The 22926-nt window shown below is 31.9% G+C and overlaps 1 protein-coding gene across 1 annotated transcript in view; it reads right to left on the bottom strand.

The window, feature by feature from the left end:
- Nucleotides 1-10: 10 nt before the first annotated feature.
- The window catches only part of LOC119614436 (echinoderm microtubule-associated protein-like CG42247), a 36247-nt gene continuing 13331 nt past the window's right edge, over nucleotides 11-22926 (bottom strand). The window contains 11 exon segments of the mRNA XM_037970559.1: nucleotides 11-154; nucleotides 156-165; nucleotides 226-444; nucleotides 446-620; nucleotides 3924-4344; nucleotides 4396-4794; nucleotides 4862-4957; nucleotides 5018-5189; nucleotides 5254-5403; nucleotides 6002-6390; nucleotides 6472-6588. Of these exon segments, the coding sequence (XP_037826487.1) occupies nucleotides 11-154; nucleotides 156-165; nucleotides 226-444; nucleotides 446-620; nucleotides 3924-4344; nucleotides 4396-4794; nucleotides 4862-4957; nucleotides 5018-5189; nucleotides 5254-5403; nucleotides 6002-6390; nucleotides 6472-6588 (2292 nt within the window).

The raw sequence follows: 22926 nt of genomic DNA, 5'->3' as shown, positions 1-22926 counted from the left end.
ACATACACCACTATTCTTCAACCAAATCCCAAACCATCAAAGAGGCATCGGTGCCACCCACAGTAACAATAGTTTGATCACCAAACAAGAAACGAGCACAGGCCACCATGCCCGAATAGACTTTGGCCTCGTGGAATTCAGCACGAGGACTTATAGCAAGGATATCTAAAACAGGAAAAAAATACAACATTATAGTTCAGTACTATAACCATAAAACCTTCTTACCTAAATAAACGTATATAACCATCAGCATCGCCAGAAACCAACATATCCTGTGCCGCCGAACGACTACAGGTGGCTATTATAGTATTGCTATTACTGTAATAACGATTACTCCATTGTCCGGCCACTAGGAAGCCCACCGTACAATTACTTGTCAACCATTTGACATCTTTCATCGCTATGGGACTACGTTCGGGACTAAGGGATTGGCATCCCAGAAAGTAAATCAAAATCTATGGTTACTGTCTGTACAAAATTGCCATCCATGCTCCAATCTAAATGGGTGAGTGGTTGGGAACCGCGTATTTTGTTGACCTTTTTGTAGGAGAAACCATCGCGCGAAACACGGAATAAATAAATGCTGCCATTTTGGGAACCCATGGCAATCATATCGCCAACTGGAGAAGAAAAAAAAAAGAGAAATGATTTAAAACGGCTAAGAGTGTAGTCTGTTGAGCGAACTATAGTTTAGTCTATAGTGCAGAATATAGCCTGACTTATAGTCTGAACTATAGTTTAGTCATGTCTATAGTCTAGTCTATAGTGTAGTCAATAGACTAGTCTATAGTCTAGTCTATAGTCTAGTCTATAGTCTAGTCTATAGTCTAGTCTATAGTCTAGTCTATAGTCTAGTCAATAGTCTAGTCTATAGTCTAGTCTATAGTCTAGTCTATAGTCTAGTCTATAGTCTAGTCTATAGTCTAGTCTATAGTCTAGTCTATAGTCTAGTCTATAGTCTAGTCTATAGTCTAGTCTATAGTCTAGTCTATAGTCTGGTCTATAGTCTAGTCTATAGTCTAGTAGCTAGTCTATAGTCTAGTCTATAGTCTAGTCTATAGTCTAGTCTATAGTCTAGTCTATAGTCTAGTCTATAGTCTAGTCTATAGTCTAGTCTATAGTCTAGTCTATAGTCTAGTCTATAGTCTAGTCTATAGTCTAGTCTATAGTCTAGTCTATAGTCTAGTCTATAGTCTAGTCTAGTCTATATAGTCTAGTCTATAGTCTAGTCTATAGTCTAGTCTATAGTCTAGTCTATAGTCTAGTCTATAGTCTAGTCTATAGTCTAGTCTATAGTCTAGTCTATAGTCTAGTCTATAGTCTAGTCTATAGTCTAGTCTATAGTCTAGTCTATAGTCTAGTCTATAGTCTAGTCTATAGTCTAGTCTATAGTCTAGTCTATAGTCTAGTCTATAGTCTAGTCTATAGTCTAGTCTATAGTCTAGTCTATAGTCTAGTCTATAGTCTAGTCTATAGTCTAGTCTATAGTCTAGTCTATAGTCTAGTCTATAGTCTAGTCTATAGTCTAGTCTATAGTCTAGTCTATAGTCTAGTCTATAGTCTAGTCTATAGTCTAGTCTATAGTCTAGTCTATAGTCTAGTCCAGTCTAGACTATAGTCTAGTCCAGCGGTTCCCACCGTTTTTTACTTCGCGGACCCCTTGACGAATTTATTTAATTTCACGGACCCCCATACATATTTTGATATCTTATTGTTATAAATAATTGTTCATCCGAAAATTGTTTTAGTCCTGGTCCATAACCCTATAAATAGTTCCCGTTCATTGAGAATATTTAGTATTTCGGAAATGTTTTCAATTGCATGGTTTTAATATAAAAATGACTTCTAACACGATGTTTAATTTTATGATCGTGAGAGCTTTCATGTTCATTTCTCGTCAAGGGTAGCGAAAAGGGTTTCTTTATCAAGTTATTGCCGACAGTGTGCTTAAAGAGTCATGTTTCCAAATTTTTGCGATTGCATAGGAGTGAGTTGAGTATGTAAGCTAAGTTTTTCGGGAAAAATATGTGAAAGTTAGACTTCTTCGATGTTGTTGCGGAATGCGTTACCCACATAATATAGACCTGAACTCTTTGCGAATGTACTGTGATTTGGATCTTAAATTTGAATTTAAAATACCTACGAATTATTTCACTGCGTGGTTTTGACTATTTTCGCAAAACGCAATGAATTTTCTGATGTTGATTTAATAATATTGGACAACAAAATGAAGTTAAAATCTGTGTATCACGTCGGAATGGAATATTTATATTTAAAATTAACTAGATTAACACTTTTGCTTACAATTTAAAAAAAAATATTATGAAAAGGTCACATTTCTTCATATTCCGGGATACCAGTATCAGTATTTAATTCTAAGGCAAATCATTATCCGTCTGATATAAAAACCAGAGACAGTAATTGTTATTATTTTTATTTTAAAAAATTAAAATTACAAATTTTATTTGGTTTGTATTTCATTTCTCAGAAAATCCAAATTGCTTTTGATTTGAATTTCTTATATTTTCCGTAAAAATTACTGAGAACTTTTTCAAATAAAATCAATAATAAAAAAACACAAATAATTTTTAAACCATAAGGCACAAATAAAAATCAGGCAATGATTTTTATTTTTTGAAATTAATTATAAAACTCATTATGCGATATTTACCTTTAAAACACATTAAAAATGATCGGGTTTAAACAGAGATTAATAGAAAATTGGTAAAATTTCTTTACCACTGATATCATCAACCAATTTGCAGAAATTAGATTCGAAAATTGGAAAATTAATATTTTTTAGGTGATTTTATTCTTTGCTTTGAAAAATAAAAATCATTGATTGATTTCTATTTTTGTTTGAATAAATAAAAATTACTGAATGAGTATTAGTTGTGTTTTGTTGCTATCAATGAGTGTTAACGCTTAAAGTTAGCAACAAAACGAACATTACCTGACTTGGCATCACTCCACAGAAGAAATCTGCTAAATCTTGAAATTATTTACATTTTCTTAAAAAAGGTTTTTTAATTTGATATTTTTTTTGATTTAAATTTTATTTTAAAATATTTTTTTATTGTTTGACATAAACACATTAATATTTGTATTTTTATTTTTGAATTGGTAGCACTTTTATCGACGTTAAAATTAACTTGTATAATTTTACACGTTAACTCCTAACGTTTATAAATTTTAAATTTATATGAAATTGCCTTTGAACGTTAGCAACAAAACACAACTTATTATTAAAAACAACATAAATATTTTTTTATTGAAACAAATAGAATAAAAATCAAAAATAATTTTTATTTTCAATTTTTATTATAAAAATCAAAAAAAAAAAGTTTATTGAAGAAATCGATTAAAAAAGGTCTGGGAAATATTTTGGTACATTCAAAACATTTCTTATGATTCTTTCATACTGATTTTTTTAAGCAAAAATTTCATAGATAATAATTATTTTCTGTCTCTGATAAAAACATTTATTTCGATACATATACATTTATAAAAATTACAAATCACGTACTACTTTACTTTATAAAAGTAAAACAATAAATTTGTAGGGTCTAGCTTCATCCTGATAAACGACCGAAACAATAAAATTCAAAAAGTCACCAACAAATCTGGGATTATTGAATAAAAATTGTGTATTTTAGTATTTACGAAAAAATTGGAGATATTTTTAATATTTTCTAACATATAGAGAATATTTTTTATTCATGATTTTTTTCGTTCGTCTTCGCGGACCCCCTAGGATTTTGCTACGGACCACTAGGGGTCCGCGGACCCCCTTTTGGGAACCGTTGGTCTAGTCTATAGCATAGTCTATAGTCTTGTCTAGTATATAGTCTAGTCTATACTCCAGAGTCTCCATAGTCTAATTTGGACTATAATCAAGTCCACTTTAAGTTTATCCCACTCACCCTGATTAAAGGCCACACAATTAATAGGCGAACCACACACTCTCAGCGTCAGCATCACCGCGCCATTCTCACAATTAATAACTAACAAATGACCCTCAGTGCTGCCAGCAGCCAGGGCCGTACCAAAGGGATGAAATGCCAAAGAGACACATTCATAGCCCGTCTGTATGGTCCATATAAGTTTACTCTTGCGCCACAGAGCAATATGTTTATCATGACCCGCGGTAGCATATAAATCATCCTCGGGATGGGCAGCCAAACCCCACAGCTGGCGGCCATGACCAAAAACAACTTGTGTAAAACGTCTTTGGAGAGAACCCTCCAAAATGTTATTGCGGGTGGTGCCCACATAGATATTGCCATCATTGCGCCCAGGACGTTGGGGATATATAGTGCGTACTCCGCCAGCGGATTCGGGTAGCTAAAAGAAAATATTAAAGCAGAGGCTTTTAAAACTTCAAACTGTTTCTACCTTAGTATCTGCTATTTTCTTATAATTCTGCAAAGAATCCCAGGCAGCTATCTTTCTATCCTTCTCACCACCCGACAGCAAAGTGCCCTCGCCCAGCATTATCAGACAGCCAATACCCTTGGTATGAGCCTCAAATTCGGTGCGCACAAAATAGGCACCATCCGAGTCCACCGAGTAGATGGTAATAAAACCATCCGAGTCTGCTGTTATAACATCACCATCCGGTTCAAATTGTACACTAGTGACATGAGATCGTGAGGGCTGCTTAACAATATCGGTACGTTCAAAGAAACCATCTTTACGACGATGCCAGAAGGCCAAATGACCGCGACCATGAGTAATTATAAGATTATCATCGAGAGGATGAAAGGCAGCACCAGAAAGGCCCTCTTGTAAGGTCTAGAAAGGTAGAAATAATACAGAAATTTAGGGAAATGAAGAGTTAAACTTTTTCACTTAAACCTACCGCCACTTTGCCCAATAGATGTCCCCATTGCCACTGCCATACCGAGAGTATACTTTCACGCCCACTGTCTACTGCCAAAATATAACTGCCTCCATTCTGTTTAGGAAATTTGGAGTTAATTTCTTTGGTTTCTAAAATGTGTGGTTTGATACTTACTAATTGCGAAAAGGCTACTGCTGTTACTCCCGTATCTAACTCTCCCATTCCGAAAACATATAAAGTTTGCAAAGATTCTGTACTCCATATACGTACATGAGCTTGCGATTTACGATCTCGACCGGCTTTTTGACCCGATGCCACCAGTTCACGGGAAGGATGAACGTCCATGCTGAGAAATAAGAGAAAGAAAATTTCAATATTTTTAATTTTTTTTAATTAGTTTTAGCACTTACCACATAATATCTTCTGTATGTCCGGTATAATGGCGCTGGGCATCTTCGTCACGATCTAGTAAAACTGCCACTGCGGCCACATAATATAAAAGTTCGCCTGAAGGTAAAACCCATAAATTGCGACGGGCATCTATGCCGCGATAGCCATGACTAGAAAAAATTAAGAGATTTTAATTAAAACTGAGCTACAGTGCGTATGATTGATATTAATTATAAGTTATTTTAAATTTTTGCTTATAATTTTGTTAAATTCTGGCGGATTTTGAAAATTTAAAATGATTTGTGTATAAAACACTTTAGGTTTTTGGAAAAAATATTTTAAAAAATTTGAAAAATTTTCTTTAGTCCAAAAAAGTTCGCTCAAAATAGGAAAAATATAAAATTTAATTTTTGTCTTTATAAAATGATTTCATTTTAAGAAATTTTAGATTTGTACTATAATAAATAATTTTGTCATGTTGCCATTTCTAAACTTTTTTCTTGGAATTTCTCAAAAATTCTAAAGATTATTTAAATTTTCTTTAATTTGACTACAGTACGTATGATTGATATTAATTATGACTTATTTTACAATTTTCCCTATAACTTGGTTAATTTTTAAGCGATTTTGAAAATTTTAATTAAATTCTACTCAAAACACTTTAATATTTCAGAAAATGTAAAACAAATATTTTAAAAAATTTTCTGTTACGTGAAAAAAATTATTTAAAAAAAATTTTTCTAAACAAAATTAACTACTATTACTTACACCCACTGTAATTGTAGTTTCTTATCTGGTGGTGTATTATCAGCTGGTGCATGATGTGCTGGTGGATAGAATGTTCTTCGTAGACCCCTTATAGTCACTTTGGTGGGATCCTCTTTCATCATATCCAACATGGTGTATTCACCATTTGTGCGTAATATTTCACTTTCAGGAGCATATAATATGCGAGGACGACTTTTACTGCGTGGTCTAGCACCACGTAAAGGAACCTTTGGAAGATCTTCTGTTGGTAAAATAGGAGCGGCCGCCATTACCGAGGGCCTGGACCTTGAACGTCTTATAGGAGAGCCGGCAATTAGAGCAGTACCAGTGGCCAAATAAAAAGTATCCACATCGGCAAATTCATTGCGCAATTGGGAGAAACTGCGTACCTAAAAATATTTAATTAATTAAATAAAATTAAATTGTTGTTAATTTATTTTTTGTAATTATCTTCTCATTCGCCAGTTTACCTCTTGTCCTGTGCCCGTATACATTTTCTTGGCGCCATTAATTTTCAGTACTTGACCCAAATCTTCCAGTACTTCTTCAAATGGCTGAGAAGTGCGTAGATTGAGTAAAACACGACACTGTTGTTGGTAAAAAAGCAACATTCAACCAAAAGTCACGTTTTTTTTTTTGAAAAATGCCGCATTTCGAAAAGCAAAAAACCATGAAAAGAAAAGAAATCAAACAAAACAATACAAATTATAATTTTTTCTTGAAAATTATACTTATTATTATTGTTATTATATTATGGCAGACAGTCAGGGAAATCACGTGCCATAATAAATGAAATATTTGACGTTTATTACACACAAGTTTGATGCCTCTAAAAAGAAGCTACTGACTACTTACAAACAAACCTAACAAAATGTATCGCTGAATATTTGGTTCCTTTATATAAGTGTATGTAAGTATAATACTTCTTACTTTAACAGTTTGTTTGTGCTTCATTACTGTAATTGTAATTTATTTATGAGGCCAAGGAGACGTGTCAGTTCTAGCGACTAAATCCTTACTGAGTAAATATTTCAATATATAAATTAGCTTAGAGGGATGGGAAAAAAATATATAAATGCAGCCAGGATATTATACGAATTTCCCTGTTAAAATAAATCTAATATCAACAAAATTGTAACGGAAATTAAAATGGATGATAAAGTGTTGAGCCTTATAAAATAAAGTGATGAAAATATAGATAATTTTTAAACGCCTTGATTTGGTACTTTTATCAAAATTTACTCAAACAGGGTTTATAGCAAAATAAGTGTTTTTTTAAAGGTTTTTCCATACTATATGTGTATGTATATACCACTAGACTATAGACGAGACTATAGACTAGACAATACACTATAGACTAAACAATAGACTAAACTATAGACTACATGATAGACTAGATTATAGACAAGACTATAGACTAGACAATGGACCTGACTATAGACTAGACTATAGACAAGATTATAGACTAGACTATAGACTAGACAATAGACTAGACTATAGAGTAGACAATAGACAAGACTATAGACTAGACTATAGACTAGACTATAGAGTAGACTATAGACTAGACTATAGACTAGACTATAGACTAGACTATAGACTAGACTATAGACTAGACTATAGACTATAGACTAGACTAGACTATAGACTAGACTATAGACTAGACTATAGACTAGACTATAGACTAGACTATAGACTAGGACTATAGACTAGACTATAGACTAGACTATAGACTAGACTATAGACTAGACTATAGACTAGACAATGGACAAGACTATAGGCCAGACTATAGACTAGCCTATAGACTAGAATGTAGACTCGAATATATACTAGACAGTAGACTAGACTATAGAATAGACTATAGACTAGACTATAGACTAGACTATATAGACTACACTATAGACTAGACTATATAGACTAGACTATAGACTAGACTAGACTATAGACTAGATTATAGACTAGACTATAGACTAGACTATAGACTAGACTACATACTAGACTATAGACTAGACTATATACTAGACTATAGATTAGACTATAGACTAGACAATGGACCTGACTATAGACTAGACAATGGACCTGACTATAGACTATACTATAGACAAGACTATAGACTAGGCTATAGACTAGACTATAGACTAGTCTATAGACTAAACTGGACTATAGACTAGACTATAGACTAGACTATAGACTAGACTATAGACTAGACTAGACTAGACTATAGACTAGACTATAGACTAGACTATAGACTAGACTATAGACTAGACTATAGACTAGACTATAGACTAGACTATAGACTAGACTATAGACTAGACTATAGACTAGACTATAGACTAGACTATAGACTAGACTATAGACTAGACTATAGACTAGACTATAGACTAGACTATAGACTAGACTATAGACTAGACTATAGACTAGACTATAGACTAGACTATAGACTAGACTATAGACTAGACTATAGACTAGACTATAGACTAGACTAGACTATAGACTAGACTATAGACTAGACTATAGACTAGACTATAGACTAGACTATAGACTAGACTATAGACTAGACTATAGACTAGACTATAGACTAGACTATAGACTAGACTATAGACTAGACTATAGACTAGACTATAGACTAGACTATAGACTAGACTATAGACTAGACTATAGACTAGACTATAGACTAGACTATAGACTAGACTATAGACTAGACTATAGACTAGACTATAGACTAGACTATAGACTAGACTATAGACTAGACTATAGACTAGACTATAGACTAGACTATAGACTAGACTATAGACTAGACTATAGACTAGACTATAGACTAGACTATAGACTAGACTATAGACTAGACTATAGACTAGACTATAGACTAGACTATAGACTAGACTATAGACTAGACTATAGACTAGACTATAGACTAGACTATAGACTAGACTATAGACTAGACTATAGACTAGACTATAGACTAGACTATAGACTAGACTATAGACTAGACTATAGACTAGACTATAGACTAGACTATAGACTAGACTATAGACTAGACTATAGACTAGACTATAGACTAGACTAGACTATAGACTAAACTAGACTATAGACTAGACTACAGACTTGACAATAGACTAGACTGTAGCCTAGACTATAGACTAGACTATAGACTAAACTATAGACTAGACTATAGACTAGACTATAGACTAGACTATAGACTAGACTATAGACCAGACTATAGACTAGACTATAGACTAGACTATAGACTAGACTATAGACCAGACTATAGACTAGACTATAGACTAGACTATAGACCAGAGATATAGACTAGACATAGACTAGACTATAGACTAGACTATAGACTAGACATAGACTAGACTATAGACTAGACTATAGACTAGACTATAGACTAGACTATAGACTAGACTATAGACTAGACTATAGACTAGACTATAGACTAGACTATAGACTAGACTATAGACTAGACTATAGACTAGACTATAGACTAGACTATAGACTAGACTATAGACTAGACTATAGACTATAGACTATAGACTAGACATAGACTAGACTATAGACTAGACTATAGACTAGACTATAGACTAGACTATAGACTAGACTATAGACTAGACTATAGACTAGACTATAGACTAGACTATAGACTAGACTATAGACTAGACTATAGACTAGACTATAGACTAGACTATAGACTAGACTATAGACTAGACTATAGACTAGACTATAGACTAGACTATAGACTAGACTATAGACTAGACTATAGACTAGACTATAGACTAGACTATAGACTAGACTATAGACTAGACTATAGACTAGACTATAGACTAGACTATAGGCTAGTCTATAGACTAGACTATAGACTAGACTATAGACTAGACTATAGACTAGACTATAGACTAGACTATAGACTAGACTATAGACTAGACTATAGACTAGACTATAGACTAGACTAGACTATAGACTAGACTATAGACTAGACTATAGACTAGACTATAGACTAGACTATAGACTGGACTATAGACTAGACTATAGACTAGACTATAGACTAGACTATAGACTAGACTATAGACTAGACTATAGACTAGACTATAGACTAGACATAGACTAGACTATAGACTAGACTATAGACTAGACTATAGACTAGACTATAGACTAGACTATAGACTAGACTATAGACTAGACTATAGACTAGACTATAGACTAGACTATAGACTAGACTATAGACTAGACTATAGACTAGACTATAGACTAGACTATAGACTAGACTATAGACTAGACTATAGACTAGACTATAGACTAGACTATAGACTAGACTATAGACTAGACTATAGACTAGACTATAGACTAGACTATAGACTAGACTATAGACTAGACTATAGACTAGACTATAGACTAGACTATAGACTAGACTATAGACTAGACTATAGACTAGACTATAGACTACTAGACTATAGACTACGAGACTATAGACTAGACTATAGACTAGACTATAGACTAGACTATAGACTAGACTATAGACTAGACTATAGACTAGACTATAGACTAGACTATAGACTAGACTATAGACTAGACTATAGACTAGACTATAGACTAGACTATAGACTAGACTATAGACTAGACTATAGAGTAGACTATAGACTAGACTATAGACTAGACTATAGAGTAGACTATAGACTAGACTATAGACTAGACTATAGACTAGACTATAGACTAGACTATAGACTAGACTATAGACCTAGACTATAGACTAGACTATAGACTAGACTATAGACTAGACTATAGACTAGCTATAGACTAGACTATAGACTAGACTATAGACTAGACTATAGACTAGACTATAGACTAGACTATATACTATAGACTAGACTCTGGACTAGACTTTGGACTAGTCTATAGACTAGACTCTGGACTAGACTATAGAATAGGCTCTGGACTAGCCTATAGATTAACTATAGACTAAACTGTAGAATAGACTATAGACTAGACTATTTTTGTAATGTTTAAAAGCAATTTTCCTCCTAACCTCATTTTATTAACTAAATTTGGGGGTCACTTTAAGCCCAAACCAACCAAGCGACCACTAATAATACTTTAATTTTCCACATCACTTAAATGTACACAATAACAGCAACAATAACAAGAGCATCAACACAAATACAAACCTTTTTAAAAGATCCTGCTCTAAACTCATCCCGTAATAAGAGCTTTTTTTATTACAACAAATATTTAAAGTATTACTCAACTGTAACAAAAGCAACAATAATAACATTAGTTATTAACTCATTCTCTTTTCAAGTTGGCCATTTTAATATGAAAGTGTGTGTGTTTTTTTTCATTATAACAGTGTTTAAGTGTAAGTATTTATGGTTATTATAATTATGATGTCTCTGACCCAAATATTTGTACATATATGTATGTATGTGATTGTGAGTAAGAGCAAGTGTATTTGTATAAAATTTATAGTTCTTTGTTGTTCAAGAGTTGCTCTTGTATTTTAAGTACACAAAGGGTCTGGATTTAACACACAAACATAATGAGTTTGATTTTTACTCTGGCTCTCGGTTTTATAAGTGTTTGTAGCTTTATGCGTGTTTTTGGGTAATTTCTCATATATTTTTCTTGTATTAGAGTTAAGTTTCCTTTTGTCATACTCTAAATTATACACAAAAACTCTTACAGATTTTTTTATTATTATATAGTTATTGTCCTTGAAGTGTTTTTGTTAAAATGTAAATCATGCCTTAAAACGGATGTTGGGTAATAAAAAAAAAAAACGCACACACAAATACTTATATGAAAAATAAATGTTGAGTTCCATTTTTTTTCTGTTGGCAACATTATTATGTTGATGATGCTCTTTTAGCATGTTAAACTAGTTAAAGTTAAGCAGTTTATTAGCAGTTTGTTGGGAAACACCTTCTAGTAATAATTAGTCATATTTTTATGGTTAGAAAAAGCCTATAATGAAGCAATAAATTTTGTTGTTATATTTTGATTTATTATTAAAGGGTTTTGTTTGAGAAAATTATGTTAAATAAATCAATGTTTTTATATAGTTCCTTGGTGGGTATTTCCTTTGTTTTAGCTAACGTAAACAGTAATTAGCATACTTTTAGGAAAAATGAGAAAAACAAAGCTTTAGAGGACTCGAAATTGAATAAATTGAATTATTTAAGGCTTTATGAATAGGAAGTTGTAAATAAATTTAACTCAACCATTTTACAAATTTGCAATTTAAGAAATTTTAAATAAATAAAGCCTATTTTCAGGAGCTTACACATACATTTAACAAAAGCCTACTTTAAGGAGCTTAGACTAGACTAAAGACTAGATTATAGACTACATTATCGACTACACTAAAGAAGAGACAATAGACTAGACTATACACTAGACTATAGGCTGGAGTATAGATTATACTATATACCAGACTATAGACTAGACTATAGACTTGACTAAAGACTAGACTATAAACTAGAATACAAACTATAATACAGTCTAGAAAATAGACTAGACTATAGATTAGACTATAGACTATGCCAGACTAGACTACAGACTAGACTGTAGACTAGACTAAAGACTAGACTATAGACTAGACTATAGACTAGACTATAGACTAGACTATAGGCTAGACTATAGACTAGACTATAGACTAGACTATAGACTAGACTATAGACTAAACTATAGACTAGACTACAGACTAGACTACAGACTAGACTTGACTATGGACTAGACTACAGACTAGACTTGACTATAGACTAGACTATAAGATTAGATTAAATCTAGACTGTAGACTAGACTATAGACTATACTATAGACTAGACTATGACTACTAGACTAGACTATAACTACTAGAACTAGACTATAGACTAGACTATAGACTAGACTATTGACTAGACTATAGACTAGACTAGTAGACTAGACCTGACTAGACTAGACTGACTAGAACTAGACTATAGACCTAGACTATAGACTAGACATATGACTAAGACTATAAGACTTGAACTATAGACTAGACTATAGACTAGACTATTAGCTCGACGATAGACTAGACTATGAACTAGACGATAGACTAGACTATAGACTAGACTATAGACGAGACTATAGACTAGACTATAAGACTATACTATAGACTAGACTATAAGACGAGACTATAGACTAGACTATAGACTAGACTATAACTAGACTATAGACTAGACTATAGACTAGACTATAGACTAGACCATAGACTAGACTATAGACTAGACTATAGACTAGACTATAGACTAGACTATAGACTAGACTATAGACTAGACTATAGACTAGACTATAGACTAGACTATAGACTAGACTATAGACTAGACTATAGACTAGACTATAGACTAGACTATAGACTAGACTATAGACTAGACTATAGACTAGACTATAGACTAGACTATAGCTAGACTATAGACTAGACTATAGACTAGACTATAGACTAGACTATAGACTAGACTATAGACTAGACTATAGACTAGACTATAGACTAGACTATAGACTAGACTATAGACTAGACTATAGACTAGACTATAGACTAGACTATAGACTAGACTATAGACTAGACTATAGACTAGACTATAGACTAGACTATAGACTAGACTATAGACTAGACTATAGACTAGACTATAGACGAGACTATAGACTAGACTATAGACTAGACTATAGACTAGACTATAGACTAGACTATAGACTAGACTATAGACTAGACTATAGACTAGACTATAGACTAGACTATAGACTAGACTATAGACTAGACTATAGACTAGACTATAGACTAGACTAGACTAGACTATAGACTAGACTATAGACTAGACTATAGACTAGACTAAGACTAGACTATAGACTAGACTATAGACTAGACTATAGACTAGACTATAGACTAGACTATAGACTAGACTATAGACTAGACTATAGACTAGACTATAGACTAGACTATAGACTAGACTATAGACTAGACTATAGACTAGACTATAGACTAGACTATAGACTAGACTATAGACTAGACTATAGACTAGACTATAGACTAGACTATAGACTAGACTATAGACTAGACTATAGACTAGACTATAGACTAGACTATAGACTAGACTATGACTAGACTATAGACTAGACTATAGACTAGACTATAGACTAGACTATAGACTAGACTATAGACTAGACTATAGACTAGACTATAGACTAGACTATAGACTAGACTATAGACTAGACTATAGACTAGACTATAGACTAGACTATAGACTAGACTATAGACTAGACTATAGACTAGATAGCACTAACTATAGACTAGACTATGACAGACTATAGACTAGACTATAGACTAGCTATAGACTAGACTATAGACTATACTATAGAACTAGACTATAGACTAGACTATAGACTCGAACTTAGACTAGACTATAAGACTAGACTATAGACTAGACCTATTAAGAGCCGAGACGGATATAGATTATAGACTAGAATAACAGACTAGAAAATAGACTAGACGAAAGGTTAGACTAGAACTGAGCTAGACTAATTAGACGAGACACTAACTTGAGGCTTATAGATGAGACAAAACTATATACTAGGATCTATAGACTGTAGGCTATGACTATAGATTATACTATAAACTAGGCTAATATATTAGACTAAAGAACTAGACTATATTATATATACATATCATTATAGTCCAAACTACATCCTATAGCCTTAAGACCATTATGTTGTTCAACATATTTATTTTACCACCATCTATTTGACTCCTCTTTTCCTTCACGTATAAGAATAACGATAATTTTAGCTTTTTAAGATTGTTAAGTATATCACGTGTTATGAAACCATTAAAATTTTTTATTTATGACTCTTTGGTCACTTAAGATTTTTCAAGAATTTGCTTATTACTCCAACATTATTTATATAAATTACTTATCTTGTGATATTTCGAAACATAATGTAGAAAAAAATGTTTTAGTTTAATTACTTAATAAAGGCCAGATGTTGCTCCAAAATGGTTTATTTTTTCCACTGGCTGTCCTTTTTTTTATAACATTTAACTAGGTAATTTGAGGCGGCGGTCCATAGAAAAAAATTGGCCTTATGGTTTTTATTTTATATAAATTTAAAAATGGTTACATTATTTAGTTAGATGGGATGAAAAAAAGTAAAATATTTACATATTATGGTAGTATAAGAGAATCTATAATTTGTATGCTAATTAATGGTTTATGGTAACTGATAAAAATGCCATTAAAGGCAGTTGTTGTTTTTTCTTTCTTTGTGGAATTGGATTTATATTTGAATTTTGCATATAAATTAATTAAAAAACCATAATCTGTCAGTTTAACCTTGTATATTGTAAGTTACAAATTGTTTATATTAAAAATTTCCCTTTTAGAAAAAGCCTCAAAGTATACTTTACAAAACATTACTTTTACATGTTAAATACATGTTTTGTTTGATTTGTAGAGAGAGAGTGAGAGAGTTTGTATAGATGGTGTAGGTAGTAAAACCAACACAATTTGCCCTTGGCCTTGGTCACTTACAAAATAACAACAAGTTTATTTTGTATTTCCTTAGTTTACGTTTGTGTTTTACTTTCTCTTTTGCATTTCCTTTCGAGTAGTTGTATGTTGATTTTTATTTGGTTTATATATGAGTGTGTGTGTTTGTTGGTATGTGTGCATGTGTAAATTTCCAATTCAAATGCCTGCAGTTTGATTGCTTACAACTAATATTTATTTTTGTTGTATTCAATTTTTTTCCATACAATTGTTTTGTGTTCTAACGTTAACTTGGTTTAGCATATTCACTGCTACAGTTACTCCCACTCTCATCTTTTCCCCTCTCCACAAAATAAATAACAATAACAACTATTTTGCAGCAACCATTTTTTTGTTGAGTGTATACCTTTTTATTTATTTGCTTCGATTTCCTTTGTTTTGATTTGTTTTCATTTTACTGTTAGCTTTGATATCAGGGTTGGAAAATATAGTACTTTAGTATTTCACACTGGTTTATTAATCAATATACTATTGACTAATCTACAGACTAGACAAAAAGAAAACATCGATTTTCCATGCCTGACTGCTATTGTTAGCTTCCAAGGGTGTGTGTGTGTTAGAAAATTGTACGTGTTATATTTTGTTTTTATTGTAATAGCTTTTCGCAGAGAGATAAAGAAAAACAAAAAGAAGGAAAAACAAAACAATTTCAATTAAATGGAAATTTGATTGATTGACTTTTTTGTTAGTTTTGATATTACTGTCGATTCTTTATCATGCTCACATACCAAAATCATTTATTTCCAACATGTTTTTTTCTATTCCTTATAATTTTTCTAGCTTTGTTGTTTAGTTGAAGATAACAAAGGGAAAAAGTACTATATTGTTAACAAAAAGTACTCAAACGTTCACAACAATATTTTCAATATAAACGTTTAAATTTCCACTAAATAAAAGTACCACATCTGTACAAAAATATAACAGAAAAGTACCCATCTTATTAATACTAATAAAATTTCTTAACAAATAAAACTAAAAGCCTAACAACAACATAAAACTATTAGCAAGTTTTGTATAAACCAGGCTGTTTTTTGTTTATATTTTGTGGTTTTCTCTCTTTAAGTGGTCAATTGATAGACAAGTGTTTGTTATGTTTTTTTTATTCAAAAGTCACATTTATGTTTATATAGGATTTTAATTTTTTTCTACACAATAACAACCATAATCGTTTGCAAAACACAAAAAAAGCACAATCAACCACATTTTATACTCCCACACATACATACATAGTACATATGAGTCTCTGTGTATTTATTTTGATTTGCTATATTTTTGTTTGTTATTAAAGTCCTATCATTGTCTTATTTTCTATAGTTTTTTTTGGGGGGAAGAGGGTTGAAAAATATATGTTTATCCTTTTTATTTTGCTTTATTTAATACTCTACTCAGAAGGATAAATGTTATATTAAGTTTAATAAAGTGTTGGTACAATAAGCTGCTTATAGAAAAAAATCAAGCAAGTAAAGCGAAAACTGAATAGTTGTGTTAAGCAATATTAGTTAGATGAAGTGAAAAATTGTTTAAGTCATATAGAAAAGTAAGTACATTTTTTTAAGTAAGTACGATAAAAAAATATATTTAAGGATAATAAGAAAATTTAGCAAAAATTAAACAATTTCAACATAATATTAATAATATTAACCGCAGTCAAAGTCTAGTCATAGCCTAGTCATAGTCTAGTCATAGTCTAGTCATAGTCTAGTCATAGTCTAGTCATAGTCTAGTCATAGTCTAGTCATAGTCTAGTCATAGTCTAGTCATAGTCTAGTCATAGTCTAGTCATAGTCTAGTCATAGTCTAGTCATAGTCTAGTCATAGTCTAGTCATAGTCTAGTCATAGTCTAGTCATAGTCTAGTCATAGTCTAGTCATAGTCTAGTCATAGTCTAGTCATAGTCTAGTCATAGTCTAGTCATAGTCTAGTCATAGTCTAGTCATAGTCTAGTCATAGTCTAGTCATAGTCTAGTCATAGTCTAGTCATAGTCTAGTCATAGTCTAGTCATAGTCTAGTCATAGTCTAGTCATAGTCTAGTCTAGTCTAGTCATAGTCTAGTCATAGTCATAGTCTAGTCAGTATAGTCTAGTCATAGTCCTAGTAGTCATAGTCTAGTCTAGTCTAGTCATAGTCTAGTCATAGTAGTAGTAGTCATAGTCTAGTCATAGTCTAGTCATAGTCTAGTCATAGTCTAGTCATAGTCTAGTCATAGTCTAGTCATAGTCTAGTCATAGTCTAGTCATAGTCTAGTCATAGTCTAGTCATAGTCTAGTCATAGTCTAGTCATAGTCTAGTCATAGTCTAGTCATAGTCTAGTCATAGTCTAGTCATAGTCTAGTCATAGTCTAGTCATAGTCTAGTCATAGTCTAGTCATAGTCTAGTCATAGTCTAGTCATAGTCTAGTCATAGTCTAGTCATAGTCTAGTCATAGTCTAGTCATAGTCTAGTCAGTCTAGTCATAGTCTAGTCATAGTCTAGTCATAGTCTAGTCATAGTCTAGTCATAGTCTAGTCATAGTCTAGTCATAGTCTAGTCATAGTCTAGTCATAGTCTAGTCATAGTCTAGTCATAGTCTAGTCATAGTCTAGTCATAGTCTAGTCATAGTCTAGTCATAGTCTGGTCTATAGTCTGGCCTATAGTCTGGCCTATAGTCTGGCCTATAGTTTAGTCTATATTCTGGTCTATAGTCTAGTCTTTAGTCTGGTCTATACTCTGGTTTATAGTTTGGTTTATAGTCTGGCCTATAGTTTAGTCTATATTCCGGTCTATAGTCTGGTCTTTAGTCTGGTCTATACTCTCGTTTATAGTTTGGTCTATAGTCTGGTGTAAAGTGTGGTGTATAGTTTGGTCTATTGTTTGGTCTATAGTCTGGTCTATAGGTAGGCCTATTTTCGGTCTATAATCAAGTTTATAGTCTGGTCTATAGTCTAGTCTATAGTCTGGTCTATTTCCTGGTCTATTTTCTGGTCTATAGTCTGGTCTATAGTCTAGTCTATAGTCTGGTTGATAGTATGGTCTAGTACCTGAGTCTGGAAGACTGGTCAACAGTCTGTTTTGATTTCCGATCTCTAGTATGGAGTTATGCTGGTAGAAAGTCTGGAAGTCTTGTCTAAAGTCTTGTCTAAAGTCTTGTCTATTTTCTTCTTTCATTCCACCAGAAAGTTTAATTAAGTAGTACACATTCACTAAATAGCATGACTTCAAGTCCGCCTATATGTATGCTTTAAACATTTTTTTCTGTTTTTTCATCTGCTGCTCTTCTATTTATATTTTCTTAATTTATCGTTTAAGTAATCATTATTACAGCTTATTTTCTGATGATATATGGTTTCGATATTTTGAATGTTGTTATCATTTTTGAGGTTTTATGATTAAATCTTTAGCACACGCAAACCACATACTCATACACACAAAATAACACAAATACACATACATATATACATATGTACGTACAAACACAAGAGCAAATAAAACAAAATCCCATATATTCGCATTGAATATGAAATGAAAATTCTTAGGAAACTCTTTAGGCTATTTATCTATTAATTTAATAAAATCAAGAAGATTAATTTGATGACTCAACTTAAGGTCATAAATTTAAATAATGATTCAATCAATAGAGACAAACAACTCATACTCCTACAAAACTCAGACATAAAGGACTTATACAGTAGCTTAAGGAGTATATTGATTTTCAGATTTTTTATTGTATCACTTTATCTGATTCTCATTTTGAGAGATAAAGTTTTAAGGATAATGCATTTGAAGGCAATTAATGAAGTGTTATAGGAATTAACTTTGAGGCTTTTTTAAATAGGTTTATAAGATAATTGAAAATATGAATTGTGGTTTCTATTCATATGACATGAGTTGGCAATTTATTAGATAATTAATTGTAGACTATGACTGATAAGATTAATTTATTGTCTTAAAATCCTTAAGGGTGTGAGGTCTTAATTCTGGTTTTAAACAAAAATAAATTTAAATTATAAATATTTAAAGATTTATATAGAAACGATGTGTAGTGAATTACAAGCATAACTGACAGGTGTTGCTAATTTAACAAAAGTTATAGTATACTTTTGGGCTTTTACTTTTTTAAATCACATTTTCTTCTCAATTTCTTTAAACTTCTTCATCTAAGTTAAAACTTTACTCCATTACTTACTTTTCTCACATCTGAGCACTTTTGAACTTAATTATTTTGGCAAATTAGTTTTCTTACTTAATTCCTATTGACTCAGTCATTTGTAACTAAATAGAATGCTAAATTTAAACCCCCCCCCCCCCACAATTTGCAACAATTTACTATTTAAATGTCATTAATGTATTGATCAACTTAAATGTGTCTGTCTATCGTCTCATCAAGTAAATCTTCGATTACATGAGCTTATTTGCATCAATGCAAGTTTAAGGAATTTATTGTAGAATTCGGCTAAAATAGTTAAATGCCATTGAATACGTTAAGTGTAGAGATATTCATTGAAAATATATACTATGTTGTTGTATTTGTATCGATGTATTTAACTTGCAAAAACAACAACCTACTTAACAAACAACAACAAATTAATGTGGCAGGTATTGAAAGGCAATTGAAAGGGTGAATCTGAAAATCATGTAATAAAAAGTGTAAAGATTATACTATAAGTAACTCTATAATGCAGATCATAGATCTGAATATAGGTTATAGAAGAGACTATAGAGCAAACTACAGATGAAATTCTATATCATACCACATATCAGAATAAAAACCAGATTACAAACGAAACTACAGTGCCAACTATAAACTAGACTGTAAACCAGAGACTTCACTATACATCAAACTGTAAATCACATCATATATCAGACCCATATAGACCCTACTAAAGCGTAAAATATTGATCGGACTATAAATCAGACTAAACCTAAATCAGACTGTAGACCAGACTACAGGCCTGACTATAGCCCAGATTATAGACCAGACAGTAGGCCAGACTATAGACCAGACAGTAGGCCAGACTATAGACCAGAGAGTAGGCCAGACTATAGACCAGACAGCAGGCCAGACTATAGAACATACTATAGATCAGATTATAGACCAGACTAAAGTCCAGACTATAGACCAAATTATAGACCAGACAATAAACCAGATTTAGAACAGATTATAGATCAAACTATAGACCCGAATGTCAGAATTTAGATCAGACTATGACTAGACTATGACTAGACTATGACTAGACTATGAGTAGACTATGACTAGACTATGACTAGACTCTGACTAGACTCTGACTAGACTCTGACTAGACTCTGACTAGACTATGACTAGACTATTACTAGACTATGACTAGACTATGACTAGACTATGACTAGACTATGACTAGACTATGACTAGACTATGACTAGACTATGACTAGACTATGACTAGACTATGACTAGACTATGACTAGACTATGACTAGACTATGACTAGACTATGACTAGACTATGACTAGACTATGACTAGACTATGACTAGACTATGACTAGACTATGACTAGACTATGACTAGACTATGACTAGACTATGACTAGACTATGACTAGACTATGACTAGACTATGACTAGACTATGACTAGACTATGACTAGACTATGACTAGACTATGACTAGACTATGACTAACTATGACTAGACTATGACTAGACTATGACTAGACTATGACTAGACTACTATGACTAGACTATGACTAGACTATGACTAGACTATGACTAGACTATGACTAGACTATGACTAGACTATGACTAGACTATGACTAGACTATGACTAGACTAGACTAGACTATGACTAGACTATGACTACTATGACTAGACTATGACTAGACTATGACTAGACTATGACTAGACTATGACTAGACTATGACTAGACTATGACTAGACTATGACTAGACTATGACTAGACTATGACTAGACTGACTAGACTATGACTAGACTATGACTAGACTATGACTAGACTATGACTAGACTATGACTAGACTATGACTAGACTATGACTAGACTATGACTAGACTATGACTAGACTATGACTAGACTATGACTATGCGTAGACTATGACTAGGCTTTGAGTAGACTACGACTAGACTTTAGGTCCTTTTGCACCTTATTTCAATATCTTCTTTGATATCAAATACCTTAAGTTATGCAAAACATAAGGTAAATTATGCATAAATCGCATAATTAACGTCTAAAATACTAAGAAATATACAAATATGTGATTGTAGCAAATGCATCGTTATACAAATACATACATATATAAAATATACAGATACATTCATATATTTAAACATTCATTATACATTTTGAATGGAATTGAATAAAGTAAATAACTACAGTTTATATTAGCAAAAGCACTCGTTGGAGTCTAAAAGTTAAAACAGTTTTTAGTTAAAGGTACTTGCACTGCTACAGTGAGAAATAGAGAAAATAACTAGAGCAATGCAGCAGTTTGTATGAAAAGAATAAAAAAAATATGGAAGTTAGAAGTGCTTGAAATATTAATGGTTTCTAGAGCTAGGATAGCGTTGCTACTATTGGAATTAGTGCAGTTAAAGTCAAGCTATTATATGAATGCTTCAGTGTTTTACTTCTTTTTCTTTTAAGTTTTATATATATTTTTTTGTAAATTTGTATTATATTGTATTATAAAAGCCAAGCACGTGCCGTTGGCAAAAAATGCTTTTAACCATACACCTGCAATTATATACGAAAGAAAATAAAGATAAAACAGCAACAAAAAACAACAACAATAATAATGTTTAGTAATACAATTATTACTAAACAATTTTTATAAAGATTGTTTTTTCTACTTTTTTATCATTTACCCCAGTAACAATGTAGTATAAATAAATGACGTCAAAGCAAAAGAAGTGTTTAAAAATGTTAACATACTTTTAGGGTAGGGTTAAACAAAGCAATAAATAAGTGACGTTTAAAACGAAATTTAAAATACGTGTTTTGAGTATTTTGCAAACAACTAAATTGTGGTATTTAAAAAAAAATCCTTAACTTTGCTATTCGTATAATTTTTGTTATTTTGGCATATTTTTCGTGAAGTATTTGTTCTTTTTATATGCATGTTGGAAAATACTGGTGGTAAATTGTGATACCTGCTATCATCGTCACTGCTGATACCGTGACTATCGTCATATACCACAAGAACTACTATGACAATCAAGGTGTTAAGCTTTTTGTATGATATTCATGACTTCTGTGTTTCGTTTTCTACTTTTTCATTTTTCAACAAGATTTCCTTGTAGAATAAAGGAAAAGGAAAGCAGCGTTTCTTAAACTGTTCTAAAAATCACAAAAAAAAAATTAAAACAGTTTCAAGATTTTTGTAAGGCTTTGAACAATCTATTATTATTATTA

This window comes from Lucilia sericata, unplaced genomic scaffold (genome assembly GCF_015586225.1).
Source record: "Lucilia sericata isolate MDLA Ls3-8-SP2 unplaced genomic scaffold, ASM1558622v1 Contig002890F_arrow, whole genome shotgun sequence".
In the NCBI taxonomy this organism is placed as follows: Eukaryota; Metazoa; Arthropoda; class Insecta; order Diptera; family Calliphoridae; genus Lucilia; species Lucilia sericata.
The sequence above is the reverse complement of the archived record's forward strand: the minus strand, read 5'-3'. Positions and strand labels throughout refer to the sequence as shown.